This window comes from Sciurus vulgaris, assembly GCF_902686455.1.
Source record: "Sciurus vulgaris genome assembly, chromosome: 13".
NCBI lineage: Eukaryota > Metazoa > Chordata > Mammalia > Rodentia > Sciuridae > Sciurus > Sciurus vulgaris.
In genome coordinates this window covers 71,171,483-71,194,127 of record NC_136474.1, presented here as the reverse complement: position 1 = coordinate 71,194,127, position 22,645 = coordinate 71,171,483, and the positions used below count along the sequence as shown (strand labels likewise).

Genomic DNA, 22,645 nt, shown 5'->3' with positions numbered 1-22,645 from the left:
AAAATAAAAAGGAAGAAAGAAAAACAACAACAACAAAAAAAGGCTGCAAGAGATGCTGCTGCCGAAGGGAAGGCCAAGGCCTGGGAGGCAGAGGGCCTGGAGCTGCCTTCCTGGGATCCCGGCTTAGACAACGTGGGAAAATAGCACAGGGGCAAGGTCACCCTCCATGGGCCACAGGCGACTTCCGACAGGGCTGGCGAGGCCACAGAGGAAGAAAAATCCCATTATGGTCTGAAGGCTATTCACTCTAGATGCCTTGGGGAAATAACCATGCCTGCTCCACGCTCTGCCACGTCCATATGCACCATTTCATGGCCCATCCCTGTCCCCAGCAGGGGACAATTGCCTCAGATCACTTTAGGGACATGAGTTTGGATTTAAAAGCCAGTCTCAGTTTCCAGGCTCTGTCACTGAGAGCCGCCTCTTGCAACACCTCAGTTATCTTATCTTTCAATTGGGTCTTTTAAAAGGCAACCCAAAGATTAACACCAGAGGACAAAGTGATGATGTCTCCAAAGCCCCCAGCATGACATCCGTGAACAGTGCTTCTCTGCTACTGGGCAGGAGGGAGTGGTGACAACAGTGAGTGGCTGTGCAGGCACAAACCTCATCACTTTGCTCAAGGACCTAACCTCCTTATCCGTTCCTCTCACCCCTTCTACTCAGACTTCCAGGGAAGAGAAGCCTTTGCTTGGAGCGGGGGTGCCTTGAAGGGGACTTTCCCTGCCGGTCTCGCAGCCCACCCCTGCCCTAACCCTGTGCAGGCCAAGCCTCATGGAGGCAGGAGTAGAGTGGGCAGGACACCCCTCAGAAAACTTCAAACCTGGGGCATCCCAAGCCCCATCCCTGGAGATAGTGACTCTGTAGGACTCAGGGAATCTGTATTTTAAGAAGCTTCTAGATGATCCTTACTTAGTATGGACTCAAGAGGATGAAGCTTCCCGGCCAGGTGACCTCCCAGGGTCTCTCCTGGCATAGAGGGCTCTGCAGGGCACCCAGCCCCACACATGAGCACCAGACCCTGTTTGCCTGGGGAGCTGCCAGCTCGCGGGTCTTAGCGCTGCTGCTCGTGTCTACCAGGATTTATGGCTGAGACTCACGCGCACACTCTGAGGCAGAGGGACCCAGCACACCATTCACAAATTAAACCCAGCCTTCTCTCCTCCCAGGTAATGGGCCCATCTGATGATAGAGGAGCTTATAAACAGCTATCGTCAAATTAATCTCGATGTGAGAGAAATAACAGCGGCCATAAATAAGACTGAGCGCGCCTGGCTCGCCAGCTGGTTAGGGCACTTTATAAAACTGAGCAGCCACATTAATATCATATGGTCTCTTTCAGACTCCAGCCACCTGCATGACAGAAGTGAGCACTAACTGAGGGGTCTCCCAGCTATGAGGACTGCGGCCAGGGGCCAAGCCCACCATCGGGGCAACAGGAGGAAATGTCAGTAGCACAGGGCTGCTGGCTACTTCCTGGCCCTGCCACTTCCTCCTCTGCCCAAACTGTCTCCGGATCTGCTGCTAGGGACTTGGGGTTGGGGGCCACCAGGTGCCATCATTTCTTTTGTTGCCTTCATGAGCCTCCACATCTTGGTGACCCCCTCTCACTCCCTGCAGACTCACTCTCTGTCCCAGCTCAAGACCTGCCACCTCCTAGGGAGCCCTCACAGACTGCATGGCACCTCAGAAGGGTGATGTCTGCTTCACCTACCACAGTGGAGGCCACAACCACTCAGTCGTGCCCCTCTGTTGTCCCCCACACAGGCCACCGTCCCTCCTGATGCACGAGCACCCATGGAGACAGCAGAGCCCTGCGGGCAGGGACCAGTTGTGTGTGGGCCCTGCAGCTGCTGGCCTGGGCACACAGGCACACTCACATCTCATGGTGCCATCCTGGTTGATGGCCTCCTTGCTAGTTCATTTATTGTGTAAATTCAGTGATGGCTGGGTGGTGGCTTCACAGGGGCTCAGGTGACACATCAGAGAGAAGTAGAAAATGAGCCTGATGCAGGCATCACGGGATGGACATGTGTACATACATGTGCAAGCAGTGTGTGTGGCACCCACGAACAGGACTGGTGCCTTGACAGAAGTGACCCTCTCCTATCACGTGGTCTTTCAGCCAAAGGACCACCGTCTAGGAAGTGGGTCCTCACCAGGCACAACTGCTGGTACCTTGATCCCGGACTTTCCAGCCTCTAGAACCGTGAAAAATCAATTTCTGTTGCTTATAAGTCAGCTTCTGGCGTTTTATTGTAGCAACCCAAATGGATTGAGACAATAAGAAGGACGACACCCTTGGAAGGAAGACTAGAGTTGGGGGACCTTGAGACAGGCAGTCACCAAGCAACGAATCACCCTTTGTGGCCTTTCCCTCAGTGTCCCTTCCCCCTCAGCAGAAGAGAGCAACTTTAGGCTAGTCTTGAGTTAGGTGACCCAGTTCCCAGACCAGCACTTCCCAAACTGTGCTCCAAGTACCAAGTTCAAAGGATGTTTCTAGAAGTCGTGCATGCGCACATACCTAGAGTTCTATGGTGAGCTAGTTTGGGGAAACGCTACTAAAGCAAAGCCAAGGGCTCTCTTTGCTGCAGGTCAGAGCAGAGCTTCAGTCGCTGACAGGCCAGGGCACTCACCAAGCTGGTAGCGTCATGTGCAGCTTCCAAACCTCTGAGACATGCGACCCTTTCGCAGAATCAATTGTAGCAAAGCGAGGGCCCCTGTGTTTGGTCAGATAGTGTGGGAAAGGCTGCCCCCAGCCCCTGCTTCAAGGTCAGTTCCCCACCCCAACCCTGTGCCTTCCAGGTCACCCAGAATCACTGCTCTGCCCCTCCCCCACCCCGGATCCCCACTCTCCACCACAGAGCATGATGACCCTCTTCCTGTGGAGGGTGCTGCCCGCTCAGCGCTTCCCAGGACTGTGGGGACTTCCTGACTGTTTTCTGTCACTTGAAGGGTGGCGCCCAGGTCTTGTCCTCAGCCCTGTGCTCAAGCTCCAGCTCCAGCTCCAGCCTCCAGCCGGGGCTCTTCAGACTGAAGAGCTGTGTGCCCTTTGGTCCTGACAACAGCCACTCACTCCAGCAGCGCTGACCAAGCCCTAGCCAGTTCAGGGGGGGACATGAGCCTGTGGCGTCCAGCCTTCGCCCTGTGGCCCCTTCCCCCACCTCCTCTGCTCAGCCCTCATCCTTTGAGACTCACTCAGGCATCAGGAACTCCAGACATCTGGCATTGCCTCCCAAAGGATGTCAGACCCCAGGCTGAGAGAGCGCCCGTCACATCCATCAGGATTGTACTTTGAGACCACTCATGCATCTGTTTCCCAGAAGAACTCAGTTTCTTTAGGACAGGTAAGCTGCTTGGGGGAGTGCCTGGCACAGAGTGAGCACTACGTGAGCATCTGCTGCTGTTCTTGTGTTATTATCCTCCTGTCCCCAGAGCCAACGCAGACACCTGTGCTCACAGCACATCTGCTAGATGAGCTGAACAGATCCATGATCAAATCTGAGCCGCCTCATAACCCTGCTGGGGGGTTACTGATTGCTCCCATTCCACAGACAAGAACACTGAGGCTCAGAGTTCTTCCCCCACCCATTGTTTCCCTCACCACATTCAGGGAACCTCCTCGGGACAGGCAGGGAGAGTCTGCACATGGTTACTTCTGACAGGCAGCCACACATAGCGAGAGCAGCCTGCTCTGTGCCAGGGGTCATGATGGGTACGTTACATTCAGGTGTCACTTAATCCTCACTCAGCCTGGCAGGTGAGCATGAGCACCCATTCTCAGGGAACAGAATCAATGTCCCAGGAGGGTCACTTGCTTCAGGAGGCCACAAAACCCCCACTCCTTGAGCAGCCTCCCCCTCCACCAGGCTCTCTTCCAGGGGACGGCGCAGTGACCCATTGGAGGGCTCAGGCAGAAGGGCAGGAGAGGAGGAAGAGAATGACAGCAGAAATGGCCAAGCCAGGGGGACAGCAGGGAGGAAAGGGATTGGAATGGGTGGGATGACAATGAAATGAGAAGGCCCAATGCTTCAGAAAAGAAAAAGAAAATTCAGATAAGAGTGACAGCCACAGGACTCTGACATTCACCTCTTGGGTGGGATCTGGATCTTTGCCAGAAGAGGGCAGGGCTGACCTGACCTGCAGCAAAGCTGCTGTTCTTCCTCTGGGGCAGTTCCAGTCCCGCTTTCTCCAGGGGCTCCCTCCCCCAGACTCTGCAGGCTTCGCTGACCTCTCCTCATCTCATGTGCCAAGAAGCCTCCCAGCTGGCTGGACCACACTTTCTAGCCAGCACCATCAACTTGGCCCTCAGCGTGGCCTGGTCTACAGTCTGTGCATTCCCCACCCACTTTGGGAGTGTTCAGGGGTCTCCCCAGCTAAGCTGTGGCCTGGCGCTGCTGGTGCCTGCTGCCCACAGCCCAAAGTGGATTTGTGGTAATAAAGCAATTAATGAAACGTGCCTGGTTCCTTTCTATCTGCCTGGTCCCTTTCTATCTGCCTGGTCCCTTTTGCACTCCCCTAAATCCCCTTAGACAGTTCCCGGCCTGAACAAGCAGGTCTATGTGTTTGCAGAGGGGAGTGGGGTGGATGGGTGGGAAATGGCCATCTCTTGCTAAGTACTTCCCAGGATTCTGTGGGCCTTATACTGTATATACATCATCACTTCCTTTTATCCTCACCCCCATCCCATGACACTGGTATTCACATCAATTATCTCCATCTTTCCAAAAGGTTCAGAGAGGTCCAAAGTCACCTAGCTAATAAGTGGTAAAGCCAGATTGCCCAATGGCAAAATCCCCACATTCTTTGCAACCACTTAGTACCCACTCCCTGACTGCCCCGTCCTTCCTCCAAGAAACCCAGCAAGCACATTCCTTGCCCTGCCTAGGAACAGAAAAAACTAAGGGAGTACTTAATTTGCCTGGGGTGATTTAAAAAGATTTTGGAAATAGAAAGTGGTAAAGATTGACCAACATTGGGTGAGTATATTGAAAGGCATTGAATTGTACACTTTTAAATGGTTTAAATGGGGCTGGGGATGCAGCTCAGCATGTGCAAGTCCCTGGGTTCCATCCCAGCATGGACAAAAAAAAAAAAAAAAAAAAAAAGAGAGAGGTTAAAATGGCAAATTTTATGTTATATGTATTTTAGCACAATAAATGAATTGATCTTTAGTGTACCAGGGGCAGCCCCAGCTGGGTGGCGGTGGGGGCCTCTCTCACCATCCTATTCACAGATTTACCTCCATGTCCCAATCTCCCTTCTCTGTCCACTTTATACCCACAGGGTCTTCAAGCCCCACCTGGCTGTGTATGCCACAAAGCAGCCTCAGCTATTGCTTCTGGCGTTCATGTGGCCTCCAAATGGCCTTGAGTGGAGACCCAAAGAGCACCCTGGCCCTCTGAGTTGAAACACCCACTTCCAGTGCTATTGGACCCTCTACTCCAGCCACTGGACAGCTTGGGTTTCCAGTGCTGAGAAAGGAGACCTTGGGCCAACCCGTGTATCCCTCACTCAACCTCAACGCACCCAGATTTCGGAGGAGTGAAAACGACCCCAGCAGTCAGGGCACAGCCTGGACTGAACATGTTATCAAAATTCTACGTCTTCACTCAAAAGTTCATGCAAAATTTGCACCTGAGGCATAACTTCCTCATTTAGTTTAATATAAAAGTCACCTTTTAGCCAGGCACAGTGCACACACCTGTAATCCCAGCCACTCAGGAGGCTGAGGCAGGAGGATCACAAGATCAAGGTCAACCTCAGCAACTTAGTGAGACTGTCTCAAAATTAAAAACAAAATGGACTGGGAGTGTAGCTGAGTGGTAAAGTGCCCCTGGGCTCAATCCCCAGTGCCCCACTCCCCAAAAATTTCCTTTTCCCCAAATTAAGAGGTAAAACTACAAGCTGTACCAGGTTTACCCTGTGGCCTTTTTGGTCCTCAGTCAAGGCTGAACACACACCTGGTCTCCTCTGCAGCCTGGATACTGTAAGATGCCAGATGCCTACTCCCAGGGGGTACCTCACAGGTGCCAGGCACAGACTTGGGGACCATGTGGGATGGATAAATGCCCCCACTGAGGGGTGGAGGGAGTGACCTCAGAACAAGGCTCCAGGAAGCTTCTTCTGCTCATGCTCCTTCTCTACTCCATCTCTCTTCTGGGGGAGCCTGGCTTGTCAGGGACCCTTCAGAGAAAACTGCCACAGGTCAGGGGCTGCACCCCGCTTTCACCTTCTGGATCTCATTCCCAGCCCAGGCAGACCAAGCTCACCCAGATGACCTGTCTTCCCTCAGCTCTCCACAGCCCTGTCCTCCTGGCTCCAAGGCCTGCGTCCTACAGGTTTAGATGGGCCCAGTCTTGCACCCAGCACCTCTTGCTGTCCATCTCCTGGGGCTTTGTGGGAGGTACCTTCCCTGTGTGCCCAGCACCCCCGCCTCAGCATCCCCTCAACCAAAGTCAGTCTGGCCCAGCTTCCCTGCTGACCCGGCCCTCCTTCCGCCTCTGCCCACCAAAGGTGAGGCCAGCACTATGGCCTACTCACCCTGGTGTCCAAGATGGCAGCATTAGTGAACACAGGCCTCTTCTCAGCTACTCTGTGATCTCCCTCTCTCAGCAGGAGTTGGGGACACTCTGGCCCTGTGGTGACTGGTGGCTGTGGTGTGGAGAATCTTGAGAAGGTGGCCAGCTCCATGGGACCAGCCTCCCCTGTCTCTCCTTCAACCTCCCCACAATCAGAATGCTCAGCTCTGGTCAGCAGGTCCATGCCTCATTGGTGGAGGGAGTAAGTAGGGAGAAGCCAATGACCCTTCCGGCCTGCCCTCCCAGGAGCAAACCCTGCCGTGGAGGCTGAGGCCTGGTGGAAGGGCATCCTTTGGTTTAAGGTAGTCCGGTGTCTGCAGCTCAGGGTGGGAGTGGGTACCTTACTCCATTAGCTTCCATAGAACTTGGTAGCAGAAGTAGTTGCTCTGAGGTGGGTGGTGGGGAAGGGGACAGGCAGCACAGAGGGGGTCCTAAGCTCTCCAGAGGGGCTGGCATGGGAGTCCTGGCAGCTGGGGGAGGAGAGCCGATGCTAGGCTGACTAGGGGAACAAGGGGCAAGCCACCCCTTCCCTGCCCCCTCAGCCCCGAGAGGAGCAGTTGCTGTTGGAGCTTCCTGTCTTCCTTGAGACAGGTGTGGGCTCCATTCTGGCTTCCTCCAGCCTCCAGAGCTCCTGCACCCAATCCCACAGCAGGCAGGTGCTGACTCAGCCCCACCACTTCCGCTTCTAGGCCTGGGAGGCCGACGCTTAGAGCTGGGGGATGCGCCTTGGCGCTGTTGCAGCCAAACCATGATGGGGGTAATGCCACATGCCTTGTTGGCTGGCGGGGAGGGCACCCCGGCCCCAAGCAGCACACCTCAGGGCAAGTTTGAAGGAGGGCAGCTTCCTGCTGTGTGCCAAGAGCCGCAGCAGAAGCAATTCCAACCCTAACTCAGGCTGGGGAGCCCTGGGGTCTGTGCTTATGGCCCTGGGTGGGCCACCAGCGAAGCAGAGGCCATGACTGCTCCCTTCCCACCCATGGTGCAGTGTGACCGGGCCAGCAGAAGGGCACGTGCCACTGAGTGCTGAGGGGTGTGTAGCCTCTGTCCCAAAGGGAGGGAGAAAAGGCGAGGGAAGCACAAGTTATTGTCATCAAGAGGAAATCAGTTTCTCCAAGCAGGAAGGGGCAATTAGGTCAATTATGTCCCTTGGCAGATAGGAAGCGAAGGGGCGAGCAGTCAGACTTGGCCAGCATCACACAGGTGATTATTGACATAGCAGGACTCCAAGCCAGGACTGTTTCCATTGTGCACGACTCTAGTCTCCATCATTACTCTTCCCTTTGGCTGGCTTCTCCGCCTGTTCCACGTGCATTACTTCATGTGACAAGACCAGTAAGGCACAAACCATGGATCTAGCCACTTGAGGACAGGTAACTGAGAACTGATGGGAAGAAAGGACTTGATCAAGATCACAGTGGGAGTTTGTGGCAGAACAAGGGCCAGAACCCAGGCCACAGAACAGTTTATCCCAGTCTTAATCCTTTCCCGGGCCCGTCCACTAACCCTCCTTCCACATGGCTCAGTACAGTTGAAGGTAGGCAGGGGTGGACTAGCCCAGACAGGACCTGTGACCTGTGGCAATCTGAGTGTATTCAGAAACCACCAACCCTGACGATCAAGCCACCATTCGAGTGGAATACTTCACCATGACTAAAAGTGATTTTTGTGATATAACATTAAGTTAAACATGGGAGACTGCAAAGTTGTATATATGCCATTTTTACAGATCTACAAAACAAACACACACCCAATGTGTGAGCAAAAAAAAGGTGGGAGGCATTTCACTCATGTGATCACGGGAGGTGGGCTCCTAAAAGACATTTCCTCTTTGGTTTACTTTCTCAACTTTCCAAAATGGGATTCTACTGCCTTCATGATGTAACAGATAAAATTTGAGAAGGTATCAAAATTATCTACAAAAAAATGCAACATGTGCCCAGACACAAGCTGAGGCAAAGCTGGGAAGCAGATACCTATTATTTCAGTGGAAATCTGAGCACAGACTGCATCACCCTCAGGGCCCCCAGTGAGCTGGCCCGGCCTCCTCTGCGGTGGCACCTGAGGCTAAAGAACTCACCCACCGGGGTCCCAGCCCCTGGTGTCTTTCCTACCCCAGATGTTCTCTGGTCTTCCAGACAACCGCGCACACCAGTCCCTGTCTATCTCTGAACTTGGTGTAGGGGACTTAAGCCCCCTTGTAATTTGACAGGCCATGAGATGGGAAGAGGCCACTCCTGATGTGGACAGGAGCCTGGTGTTATGGGCGGGGGAGGCCACAGGCATGGCTCCCTGGGGCTTGCCTTGGTCTTGATGGGTCCTTGTGGTCTGCAAGCTGTGGAGGGCAGAGTGGAAAGCCAGGGCTGAGCTCTCAGTCACTTGGCTCAGCCACTTACTAGCTGAGGGGAGGGGGCTCCCGTCACTCTTGGCGTCTGTTTCCCCCACAGTCCCCAGTTACCTTCTCACAAGCTGCATCTGGGAGGAAGTGAGATAATGGAAGAGAAAGAGCTCTGAATGGGGGAAGTCCCTCTGGGCAGACAGGACAAGTCCTGAGGCCAGAGCCCTCCCCTCTTCACCCTCGCCCTTGTCCCCTTTACCACACTGCTGCCTTGGTCTCCCACTCTGCCATCCAGGGCGGGCTCCCTCCAGCTCCTCCTTCTCCATGGGTGGGAGTAACCTTTTTGCAAACCCATGGAGGCAAGAACCTGGCACTTGCCTGCCCTGGGGTCTCGCTTCTTGGGAAAGACAGAATTCAGTAAAACTTGTTCAAAATGAGATACCGAGGCAGTGGTGCAGCTGCTGACGGGCTAACCTTCTGAGAGGCTGCTCCTAGGGCCACGTGAGCAGCTAAAGATACCTGGGAATCACTCAGCACAGGATTGTCAGACATGGGGTTGATGTTTTGAGGGACTGTCATGCAAATACGAGGAATTTTTACTGTTGAAGTTCATTTCCTATCCCAGTTGGAGATCTGTGTTGAAAAGTACTAGAACTTTCTACTCCTAGACTCTACTCCTTCCCTCTGCCAAATTCTACATGTTTATCTACACATCAGACTCATTTCTCCCTGAAGTTGGCTGCTCCTCCCATCTTCCCTGTTTGCCCCCATGGCTATACATTCTCCCAGGTACCCCAAAGACCTCCTGCCCCTCAGCTGCCCCGGACATGGCCTGTCTTGCTTGCTCCTTCCTTATGGTCAGGTCCTTTATGTGAGCCGTCTTCCCATTCCCCAGGCCCAGGGTTTGGGTCTCCCATCATCCCTAGAAGCCTGCCATATCCTCCTCCCCGGCCTTAGCCCTAGTCTCACCTTTCTGTCATCAACGGTCAGAATAAGTTATCTAAACACCTCCCAGTGGCCACAGGAACAAGGTTACTTCCAAAGGCTTCCAAATCTCTTCCAGCCTTTTCTCCACATTCTGCAGGCCTCCTTGCTGTGTGGCTTCTGGAATCATGCTCTAGGGAGAGCCATTCAGAACAGGGCAATGACCCTGCTGCCTGTGTGGCTGAGTAAGGTGCACACACACACCCTTCTCCCTCCTATGTGCTTGTTCTCTTCTTAAAGCAGCTGAGCCACTGGCCTTGGCCAAAATCTCACTGGTTCCCCATACCCACTTGGAGCTCTCCCCTCTTCCTGTGTGCTAACCACCCTGTGCGCTAACCACTGCAGCTGCCCCACCCTCAGTAAGGTCATCTCTCACTTTATTTGGTCCTCAGGCCAGTACAGTTGGGGAGGGGAGAGGCAGCCACCTGCTAGTCTTTGCTCCTGCTTGTGACACATGGCTTCCAACAGTTCGAATGCACCCTGTCACGTGAGCTCCATGATGGTCATTGTTCAGATGGTGCTCAGAGCTGAGCCTACGTTCACCCCTCCAGGTCAGGATGGGCCTCAGATTCAAACCCTGGACTGCCCCCAGCCTACTCGCCAGCCAGGACGTCCTGCCCTTCATTTGGGTGCTTCAGCTTAGACATCTTAGCATCCGATTTCTTGTGCACTCCTCTCTCGGCCTTAGTGAGAGGCCCTTTTGTGCACTGCTTGGCCCCAACCAGGTATTTAATGAACACTCATTAACTAATGAACAAACCAGTGAGTGAATGAATGAATGACTGAGCACATGAGGTTCAGGCATTGCAAGGGGTGCAGCTGTGGGATCAGCTTTGTTTTACACTCTTAAATTATCCTGAAAATCTGAGTTCCTTCAAGGTAACCCCTCTCGCCTCCCCAATCCTCTTGGAAATATATTGGCTCATTTGTGGCTAAACCACACCAGAAACTAATAAATACTAACTTGCATTCATCCTGTAATAAGCCAAGAATTTTAAAAAGCTATTTAGATCCACAGAGAAACTAAGGCAAGAGTGTCCTGCACATGGTGGGTAGAAGGAACAGAACCAAAGTCACGCCCCAGATCAGTCAGAGGCATGTTGTCTCATGACTACCCTCCAGGAGAGGGCCTGCCACGAATGTGAATCCAGCACAGAGCTGTTGCTTCATTTGCTTAGGAAACCACCACGTTTTTCAATGTGACACTGAAGGATGCTTATTTAAAGATGAGAAGGACACCAGGATGGGGGACAGGAAATGAGAAAACTGCAAGAGAGATGACCTGGGCTTTGTCATCTGCATATGAGGGTGCCAGCTGTCTTGGTGGCCTTTTCCCCTAACCTTGAATGTTTAAACATATTTGCTGGTTTCTGGGAAATTGTTATTTAAGAAAACTCACTAATTAAGTGGGCTTTAACTGATGCTAGTCAAGAGAAAAATCTTCAAGTTCATAAAGAAAAGCTGTAAACAAAATCTGTGCTTTATCTTATCCGAGTGGGAGGCCTGGGGTCCCCCTAACAGGTGGCTTTTCCAAAATCCTGGAGTCGAAACCTATTAAAGCAGCTATGTGTCAGAAGGTTGAGAGAATATACATAATGTACAACAGCTTTGCAGTTCCTGAGTCCTCCAGTCCCTCATATGATAAGTGTTTAGTTCTGACAACCTGGGTGAAATATAGTGTGTACTTGATAAATTGCTAAAACATAATTACCCACAACCCAATGCTTTCTATATTATTACTAGGACAGTTTAGTACTATCCTCAAAAGGTACTGTCAAATATAACACTAATTTAGAGAAATAAAATCTTAGAGTTGGTTAATGATGTCACCGTTAGGACAAAAATGAAGGTGGCCGCCTGATTTAGGATGTTTTTGTTGTTGTGGAGGTTGGATTGGGGGTGGTTTATTTTGATTTCTCAAACAAGGAACAAAATCAAAAGTCTCGTGTAAACCAAAAACAATTTTTTTTTTCAAAGAGGAGGGTGGGAAAAATTCACAACAGAACGTAGACCTACATATCCCCTCTTGCAAACACTACAGCACCTGCCTCTGCCTGGAACATCCATGTGTGTCCATGTGTCACGGTAAATCAGCTCAGCTCTCCCACCGGGTTGGGAAGAGCAGGAGAACAAAGGGCCAGAGCAGAGAGGGCACCATGATGGGGACAGGAATTGTCTCATGAAGACACAAAGTGAGGAAGCCCAGTGGTCAGGCAGGGTGCACCGGCCGGCTGGGGAAGAACAAGGGGTAGGCCAGGAAGACAGCCCAGAGGAGTGAGGACCAGGCACATCTGCCAACACAGAGATGGCTTCAAAATGATGACCCTTTGAAGGAACCATGAATTTCTTTAATCAACTGATTTCCGCGGGTGTCTAAGACGCTTCATTTAGCAAGGCTTGTTCTGGGCTGAAATTGAATAGGTGTAATTGACAAATGCTTGAATTTGGGTTCCACTCTGGAGGGAAAAAATACCTCTCCACTGGCTCCTCCAAAGCAATTATGGGGAAAAGACATATTTTAAGGGTTCTCCTTCGAATTCAATTTGGAGGTAGGTCCTGACTTCCCTCCTGACCTCCCCCACCCCCACCCCAACACACACAACACTTAGACAAAGGCGGAGATCTGGCTTGCTTTCTCCTGAGAGGCCCTAGGGTCACAGACGAAGCAGCTGTCAGGCAAGCGGGCTATAATCAGCTTTAACTGGCTCGCAGCCTGCAGAGGGCACAGACCTGCTTATTCCTACGGAACCAGATCGGGCTACTGGCCCGGGATGGGGTGGGGTGGTCTCAGTTTCTGTTTGAAATATCTTCCTTATCCAGGATATCTCAATGCCAAACTTACACTGTAGGTCCTGAGAATTTTAATATGCACAGAGAAGAGGGTCCTTGAAAATTCCAAATCATGACTTCTACTACATGTCGCATGTCACCCCCAGCATGATTTATAAGGACAGTAAATCAATGAGACAGGAAACAGAAAAGTTAAAACACAACTCAAAATGGGTTTTTCAGGCGAGTCTGAAATGCTACAAGATTGCTAGTTAAGAACAGTATCCCTTTTCTCAACCTTGGTGTCATCTCCCCTTCCCTCACCAGCATCGGAGACTCAGTGCCTGTGTAACTTGGTAACTAACATGAAATGTGGAGGCTATTGAATATACAGGTGGCCAAAGATAGGGGCTCTCTCTAGCAGTTGAGCTGTTTCAGAGTGACAGGACAACTGACCTCTCCCATCGCCCCAGGCTTCTATTGTTAAAAGATATGGACTAGATGAGACTAAAGTCACCATATCTGTACCACAAAAAAAAAAAAAAAAGAAAGAAAGAAAGAAAAGAAAGAAAGAAAAGGAAAAAAAAAAAAAAGGCATTCACTCAAATCTTACAATGGGAGGTGGGGGTGGTGGGTGAGGGGTGGGGATAGAAAAGCGAGGGGGAAATCTAAACAGCGGGATACGACAATAAATGGGAAAACAGCAAGAGAAAAAGCACACTAGGTTAATATAGGAAAACTAGTTCTTTATTGAGAGATTGTATATTAGTATTAGTGGATTCTGTGTGTAACAATGTCGTCATGCACACGATACAAAAAAAAAGGCTGGGCCCACCATGCTTCGGAAGGGCAACAGAACAAAAGCAGCGTACAATGAGCAGATGGCCCGGGCTGCACGACCACAGTACCACAGTACGGTTCAGCGGGGTAACATCTCTAACCGAGCGCTGTACAGTGTCAACTGGGGGATGTAAAAAAATACAGATCATGCTTTAGTTTTAGTACAAGAAAAGGTGAAAAAGATACACAACCAAAAGGATATTTGATACAGAAAAAATTACCCACAAAATAAGAACAGGAAGTAATTCAGCACAGCAGAACACGCTACCCCTGTTTAATGGAAAACCATTTTGCTGAGAATTTTTTTTCTTCTCTTTTTTTTTTTTTTTTTTTTTTTTTTCTTTTCAGATTGCCAAATGGCAGTCTGGGGAGGCTACTTGGGACTTTATTTTGGAAGGGCCCTCGAAGTAGGGGCCTTATTCTTTCATGATTGCTGCTGTTTTGTTTCAGTTCTTGAGCAGGTCTGGCTGGCCAAGCAGCAGAAGGGAGCCGGCTGTTAAAGGGGCAGTTCCGAGGGCCAGGGCAGATGTCCAAAGATGCTCTTGACATTGTACAATTAAATAATTAAGACCCTATGGCCACGGCTCCCCCTTAAGCCAGGGACCTTCGTACACCAAATTTTCAGAGGCTGGAATAGCAGCAACTGCCATTTCATCAAAGATTTTCTTTTTAATATACATACATTAAATAATTTTTTGCCTCCAACTAAATGTAATCCTCAGTTATGTCTGGGTGCTGCCTGGAAGCCAGCCAATGGCCACCCGGACAACTGGAAAATGGGGTGCTGCAGCCTCAATGCCAAGGCAAAAGGAATCCACTTAACAGGGATTTACAGTGCAATGTATTCGGCTAAACAGGATGAAGATACAAAAATGGTTATTTCTCTGCATCTATTCTGAAATGGCCTACATCCTACACTACTACAATGGAAACTAAAAGAAACAGATTTAAGCTGGCAGACTATCTAATAGTTTTACAAGAAGATCGTGGTTTAGGACCTTGTTGAGTTAAGCATTAGTATCCTCTATCGGAAGGTCATGATTTCTTAGCACATTGTGCTAAATTTTACCCACAGCCCAACTCACCCCTCAGCCCTTAAATTTCCTGTGGGCGTGTTTGCCATGAAAGTAAACTTTGACTGATGGGCAGAATTTGTTTTGTTGGGATTTTTTTTTTTTTTTTGGAGGGGGAGAGTGGTATTAAAAATAAAATTTAAAGGCAGCTGAACAATTTGAATTTCAAAACATGAAACCGCATCCTGCAATGGTATTTAGAGATTGGTGGTATTAATGAGGATGATAATGATTTAATCAGGATAATTATACTTTCAGGCTCAACATCCTTCTTAATCATTTTTGAATTTCTGCCTAGTGTAATGTTCCACACCCGTTTTAAGAGGAAATGCCAAGTAATAAGAGATAATTGTGCTTTGGGGGAGGGGGCTGGCATTTCCAAGAGTCTCATGCAGCCCCCCTTCTTCCTCGCAAGCCCCTTCACCCCCCACCTAGGCTGGCCTGAGATAGGGGATACTGCCGCTTAAATAGCAATGCCTTCCTCAGATGGAGACAGGAAATGGTTAAGAGGGTGTCACAATACAGCTAAATGCGAGGCAGAAGGGTCACAGCGCGCACAGCAGCGAGTTGACCATTCACTGAGCTACACAATGAAGAAAAAAAAAAGATTTGATAAATGCAGAATGTCATCATTCTATCATCACACAAAAAACTGCGGTTCAAACAGGCCTAAGGGGGCCAATCTTGCCTTTTGGGTTCTGGGGAGAGGCGCGGGGCTGGGGACAGCTGGGCTGAAAGGAGGAGGGCCGGGCTTTCCTTGCCTGGCCCAATCCGGCCCCTGGGGCGCACTGAAGCGCTGGCCCTGCGACCCCGCCCCCCACTCTGGCTCCGTGAAGGAGCCAGGTCGGCAGAGGGAAGACATCATTCTGTGTGTGAGGGAGGGGGTGGGAGAGGAGGGCCTTAGCCAGCAGGGATTTAAGCAGACGTGGAGTGGGAGAGAAGAAACATTTCCAAGAAGAGAAATGTGAGTCCAGAGGCAGAATACAAAAAGAAAAAAAGAAAAAAAAAAAAAAAAAAAAAAAAGAAATGCATCTTGGAATTGCTTTGGGAGGTGGGAATATTTGATTAAAAGAAAATGGAAGAAATGTGGGGTGGGGGAAGAAGAGGGGGAAATCAAGCTATTGCTGTAGCAGAATGTAAGGAAAAGGGGATGTGGGAAAAGGGGGACCGTGCAAACACACCCCATATATCACAGTTAAAAACAAAGCCCACGCCGGCCTGCTGCTTGGTCAACCGCTGCCCGGGGCAAAGGCCTGGCACGGGAGCAGCTTCCACCTCACCCTCACACACAGCGCAACACCCAAGGGCCAGACACCCCGCTCCGGCCGGACCCAGGGGTGCACGGCAGCGCACGTCTGATCTCCAAGGCGCGCACACACATGCATGCACACACACACACACACACACACACACACACACACACACACACATCTTGAACCCATAAATGCAACTGTCATACAAAGACAACTGGGAGGTGGGGGGTGTGAGCAGGACCACAACACAAGGGCAATAACACAAAAAGGGTTAAAGGAGAGAAAAGGATGGGACGGGAAATCGTGCAAGTGCCCACGAGAGGGTGGGGGCTGGGGCATGGGATGGGACAGATAACCAGATCCCAGCTAACCAGCCATCGGTATTAAAAAAAAAAAAAAAAAAAAAAAAAAAATGAAGAAATACAAAACACACACAACAGAAATACACATAGACTTTAGAAAAAACCAAGCATGCTTTCTCTCTCTCTCTCGCTTTCTCTCTCTCTCTCTCTCTCTCTCTCTCTCTCACACACACACACACACACACACACACACACGGTCATGTATCTCCTTCTTTCGATCATACAGGGCTAGGTATTAGGGGAAGGGGCTGTGATTTGGGGGAACCACGTCCGCCGCAAAGAATAAAAAATGGGGCTGGGGAGGGAGGGACCCAAATTCGCCAAACCCTAACTTCACTACAAAAGCTCCCACGAGGGCGGCCACCCCCACACTCGGGGGTCTCCCCAAAAGGATGTGGGGAGCGGCCACCGCTCGCCCTGCGTCCTCGCGGGTGTGCCCTGAGCCCCCGGCCGCCCGCGGCGCCCGCCCCCGCCCCGGTGCCTGCGGCGATCCACGCTCGGAAGCAGACCCCGAAAGGAAAAAGCGATACCTCTGTTTCGCACAGAGCCAAACACTGGAAGCACGAGATAGCCGACGTGGACCAGGACCATCCTGGCTCCTCGCGCGGCGGCGGCGGCGGCGGCGGCTGCGCGCGGGCCCTTTGTGGCGCGGCTCCGGGGCGCGGGCGCGGGCGGCGGCGGGGCTGCGGGAGCCGCCGGGGCGGGAGGCGGAGCGCGGGGCGCGGGCGGCGGTGGGGCGGCGGCTGGCGGGGAGACAGATGGCCCATGGAAAGGCTCCCTTCCCGGCCCCTCTCGACATTCAAAGGCGCTGGGGCCGCAGCTGCCGCCACACAAAGGCGCGCGCAGCCAATGGGAGCGGAGCGCAGCGCGGCGCGGCCTCGCCGGAACCGCGGGGGACAGCGGGGACCGCGGGCGCGCGGGTGGCGGGGGGAGGGAGGGGTAAGGGCTGGGAGGAGCGGGCGGCCAATCGCCGCGGCCCGCTGCGGGGCGCAGGGGGGAGGGGTCACCCCCACGGGACGCGTGGAGCTCTGTGCGGGTCCCTGGACGCCAGCGGGTCGGAGCGCGCGCGCAGCGCCCCTGCACACGCAGACACACACGGGCGGCGTGCACACGGAACGTGCACATATGGAGAAGAACGTGCTCTCAGACATGTGGAGGTGCGTTCGTTAGTGCAGAGAGTCAGGCACGAGCGCACAAAGTGCACACGACCCAGAGGTCCCTGCACATAGCGCACGGGTCACTCAGGGACGTGCGCATGGAGGCTGGCGCACGTGCAGAGCCTGACTGCAGGCACAAGTGAAGCTGGAAAGCAAGCAGGCAGCCGCAAACAGGACTCAGGCACTGCCGCACAGACACACACACACACACACACACACACACACACACACCCCGAAAGCGCCTTGTTAAGGCAGGACACGTGCCAAGAACGCATTCCCAAAGACACACAGAGGGGACACACAATGCAGACACAGGTAAGACTGCACACCCCAGGCACCATGCCTGACACACCACAATCTTGCTCTTGCAGAGCACAAAGCTCCCAATAATTTGCTGAGTTGAAAACTACACATTCACTCAGATGTGTGTGTGCAGTCCGTACAGTGACATACTATCCACAAACCCAGGGCCACCCAGAACAAGCTCTGACACAGGCACACCCAATCATGTACACAGACACACCCACTTCCACCGTCCGAAGGCAGATATGTGACATCAGGTCTCCTCCAGATTCACACATCGTATCACAGCTAGCATGTGATGTGTGGCTTGTGGCAGGCCAGCAGGGTACTCACAAAACAAGTGAAGACCCCTCACCCTGGAGCCCTGTTCTCAAGTGCACACAGCCTCCCTGCCATGAAAATCCCCAACTCATCCATAGACCAGGCTCAAGGCCCAGCCAAAGCCAGGGAATACTTGGGGGAGGTCCATCCACAGGCAGCAAAATAGAGGACATTTCCTATGCTGGGTCTTTTCTTCAAAATCCAGTGGTTCCTTAATTTAAAGAGTCTGCTAAAACCTTGATAATACATAGTATGTGAAGCTGGAAAAAAAATCACCCCATCCAGCCTGCCCCCTCCTAGAGATAAGGAGAAGGGCCATTCTTGCACAGGGAGAAGATCCAGACCAGCTTGGGACCCCAATCCTGATAGCCCAGAGGGAGCCTCAGTAAGGTCAACAGGCAGTCATCACATCTGTGTGCTGAGATGGGCCACAGAAACGGGGTGGGGAAGGATGCCAGTATGTGGGAGTTGGGGGAGCAGTTGGAGTTGACTCCAGGAACATGTCTTATAAGACTTCTGAGACTTGAATGAAGAATCAGAGAAGTGTGGTGAGGCAAAGGGAAGACAAGTTTGGCCTAGACAGTTCCCGTAGTTGCAGAGGCAATGGCAGAGTAGGATCCTTTCTCTCCCACACAAGCGCAGGGATCTATCAAGCCCCAGTCCTCTCCCCACCCTGAACCCCTCTGGCTGTCCCCAGGACCTCAAGGGTGAAGCCAAAGGGAATCCACCCAACAGTCACCTGAGACAATCATTTCCACCAGCTCTTTTCTTCCTTTCATTATCTGTTAAGTAGACAGGATGCCACCACTAATACAAATGTGAAAAAAATGAAATGACTTTGACGTCTCACAACTAGAATTTTTTTTCCTGTTCTATTTCAGGCTTTGTTAATATACATAGACATCTCAGAGTTGTCATCATAATCTACACGTTCTTATCCTGTTTTTTATATCTTAACATATTATAGGGAACAATTTCCTACCCTTTTATGTAGTCTTTGTAATTATCATTTTAAATGTTTGCATAATACTCCAACAAGTGAATGTATTATGAAATTACTTAATCATACCTTATTCTAGGGCAATTTGTTCCCTGTTTTCCACTATTACAGTAAACTTCTTCATGCACATGGCTTCTTGCTTTTGTGGAACTATACATTTAGAATAAACTTCTAGGGTCAGTATTCCTAAATTAATATGGAAAGCATTATAGATCTTGCCACATATTACTATTTATCTTTTTCTATTTCTTTCTTTCTTTTTTTTGTACTGAGAATTGAACTCAGGGGTGCTTAACCACTGAACCACATCCCCAGCCCTTTTTATTTATTTTTTTTATTTTGAGAAGGGGCTCACCAAATTGCTTAGGGCCTCACTATGTTGCCAAGGCTGACTTTGAACTTGTGATCCTCCTGCCTCAGCATCCCTAGTCACTGGGATTACAGGTGTGCACCAAGTACCCCACCCCACATATTACTTTTTTAAAAGATGAAAGTGAGGGAGTAGAGGGAAGGAAAAATAACAGAATGAGACAAACATCATTACCCTACATACATGTATGATTACACAAATGGTGCGACTTTATTTCATGTACAACCAGAGAAACAACAGTTGTACCCCATTTGTGTACAATGAATCAAAATAAATAAATTTTTTAAAAAAGATGAAAGTCATTTTCAATGCTACCAGCAATATATGGTATGTCAGTTGCTCTGTTCCTTTGCAATCTTGCTAGCTTTGGATGGACATTCTTTATTTTATTTTTACTTTTTATTACAGTAGCTCACAAAGGCTCATGACATTAATAGGTGAATAGTTAGAGGGCAAACTCTGAAATCAAACTGCCTGGGTTTGCATCCTGGATTCAACACTTATTAGCTTGAATAGGTTATTTAACTCCTCTAGGTGTTGCTTTCAATATTTGTAAAATGTGCATAATGACAAAAAATCTTCCTCCTAGGATTCACATGAGAACTAGGTAGTACTGTTAGAGTACATAGACTAGTGTCTGACTGTGTAGCTCTTAACTCTTTTCCCTTTCCTTGTCCATCTCTCCTTGCCCATTACCTCCCTCCACCCAGGTACTACTTAAGGTTACCTATTTAACACATTTAGTGTAAATCATACCATTACAGAACATCCAACAGATAAAAGAAATCACATCAAAGGATAGACCAGCAATGTAAACCTAGAGAAATTGTAAGTCCATCTAACAATTGTACCCTTTTTTATTCATGTATCCAAGAAGCCTAACAGACAGATGCCCACATGCTCCTATATATCAACAACCATCCATGGCATGAGCCTCCTGCTAAGAATTATTGTGGCTCAGGAGGAAGAGTTTCATTTTTTAATGAAATCTTGAGCAAACACCTTACATCCCTCAGCCTCAACACATCATCTGTCTAATAGACATAATAATAATGCCTGCCACATCTACCACCCTGTAGGTTTATTGTGAGAATCAAATGAGAAGTTACTGTGGTGTCTGTAATTGTTTCAGAGAATTCTGGAAGTATAAATACAGTGGTATCTCCAGGAATGAAACTTGATTATTGTTTTACCAGTCACTTATTTTATGAATAAGGAAACTGAGGCTCAGACACAGGGCTATGAACAAGGTCACAATATTCATGGCTGAGTTAGAACCAGATTTCATATTTCCTAGGCTATGTAGCCTAGCATGGCTCCCGATCCCTATTTTCCACCAGCATGTTAGGATGACTGTTTTCTAGCCACTCCCATTAGCTAAAGTTCATAGAAGTACAATAAATCAGATTTCTAACAAGAAAGATTTGCAGAAATATTCCATTCATAGGGGCTTTTTACATTTTATGTTCTTTCCATTCCTTGCCAACAGCAGTGCATAGTACATGTTTACAGGCTTAGCGTGTGAGACTCAAGAAGCATTACAAAATGAGAAGAAAGGTCCATTTACACTTCCTGATCCAAAACAGAAAATCATCACCCTCTAAAGTAGACAGAGCATTGTCACAGAGATCCCTGCCCCACACTGTTCCCTCACTCTCTGGTCTCCACTATGGCCACCTACAGAAAAGTGTCTACAGATCAGCATGTTTCTGGGGCCCAGAAACATCTGATTAGAGAACACTCCTATAGAGCCCAGTATCAGATCCCGACTTCAACCACCATGCCCTTTAATCAACAAATGAAAAGGAGTCTACCACATCAGTCATGTAGACATCAAACATTTCCAAGACTGATGACAGAATTCCTGCTCTTCTCCACATTGCGTTGGCATCAAGTGGAGGCAGCTTTCAGAATCGGTGCAAAACAGCTGTGCTTCAGTGAACCCACCGTGACTGGTGTCACAACAGCCCTGTGATAAACATGACTGAGATTCCAGATGCAGCCTGTTTCAAAAAGAGACATGGCCCTGGGCACTGACAGCCCATTGGGGGTCAGGTCACAAACACAAGAAAACCAAGAGTGATCAGGAGGGGCTGTCCCTAAACCAGGATGATAGTGAAGCTGACAGAAGTTAACGTGGCCTTGGATAATCAAGAAATTCTGGGCTGGGGAGATAGCTGGTAGAGTGCTTGCCTTACAAGCACAAGGCCCTGAGTTCAATCCCCAGTACCACAAAAAAAAAAAAAAAGAAAGAAAGAAAGAAATTCTTTGGCAGGGGTTGGAAGTGTAGCTTAGTAGTTCAGTAGTTAGCATGCGTAAGGCCCTGGGCTCCATCCCCAGCACCACACACACATGCACAGAATATTGGTTAATAAATTAAATAGAAGTGGAACTGCCATCTTCCAGTAATCTGCCAATATGATGAACACAAAGGGAAGAGGAGAGGAACCTGATATATGGTCTCTAGGCCTTTTAGAAAACAGGTCCTTGTTCCTTTGGCCACATATATGTCAATCTACAAGAAGGGTGATATTGTAGACATTGAGGGAATGGGTGCTGTTCAAAAAGGAATGCCCTACACATGTTATCATGGCAAAACTGGGAGAGTCTGCAGTGTTACCCAGCATGCTGTTGGCATTGTTGTGAGTAAGCAAGTTAAGGGCAAGAGTCTTGCCAAGAGAACTGATGTGCGTATTGAGCATGTCAAGCACTCTAAGAGCCGAGACAGCTTCCTGACGCATGTGAAGGAAATGATCAGGAAAAGAAGGAAGCCAAGGAGAAAGGAACTGGGTTCAGCTGAAGTGCCAGCCTGCTCCACCCGGAGAAGCAGGTCTTGTGAGAACAAATGGAAAGGAGCCTGAGCTGCTGGAACCTACTCCCTAAGAATTTATGGCATAATAAATGTAAAACAATAAAAGCCTGTGAACTTTAAAAATGATTTTCTTAATTGAAAAAAAATAATAAATTAAATAGAAATGATAAAATGAGAATATCATCCTAATGAAGTAATAGTTCTAGGCAAAGACCTTTTACACTGCTGCTATGAGAAGCAATGGGATGATGTGTCCTCTGAGAGAAGAAAAGACCCCGCCTTGAAGTCGTCATTCTAAAAATGACACCTGAAGCTGTCAAGTCTGCAGCGCTAATTACCAACCTATAGGAAGCCCAGGGCACAGAAAGAGGTATTAAAAGAGGCCTTTGGGATACAATCTGAAACTCTATGGGACAAATCAAACATTTTCTTAAAAAATAAATTATCAGGTGAAAGAAGGAGATGGAAGGGAACCTGTCATGATA

The 22,645-nt window shown here is 49.8% G+C and overlaps 1 protein-coding gene and 1 pseudogene across 2 annotated transcripts in view; one reads left to right on the top strand and one right to left on the bottom strand.

Annotated features, from left to right (window-relative positions):
- ARK2C (arkadia (RNF111) C-terminal like ring finger ubiquitin ligase 2C) overlaps positions 1 to 17,068 on the bottom strand; it is a 104,350-nt gene extending 87,282 nt beyond the window's left edge. Inside the window, exon 1 of the mRNA XM_079108789.1 lies at positions 16,728 to 17,068. Coding sequence (XP_078964915.1) covers positions 16,728 to 16,788 — 61 coding nt within the window. The 5' untranslated portion in view covers positions 16,789 to 17,068. The remainder of the gene's footprint in view (positions 1 to 16,727) is intronic.
- A 4,698-nt stretch (positions 17,069 to 21,766) lies between these two features.
- On the top strand, positions 21,767 to 22,246 carry LOC306642886 (large ribosomal subunit protein eL21-like; annotated as a pseudogene). Its single transcript has one exon. The product of its transcript is annotated as a large ribosomal subunit protein eL21-like (transcript).
- Positions 22,247 to 22,645: the final 399 nt, after the last annotated feature.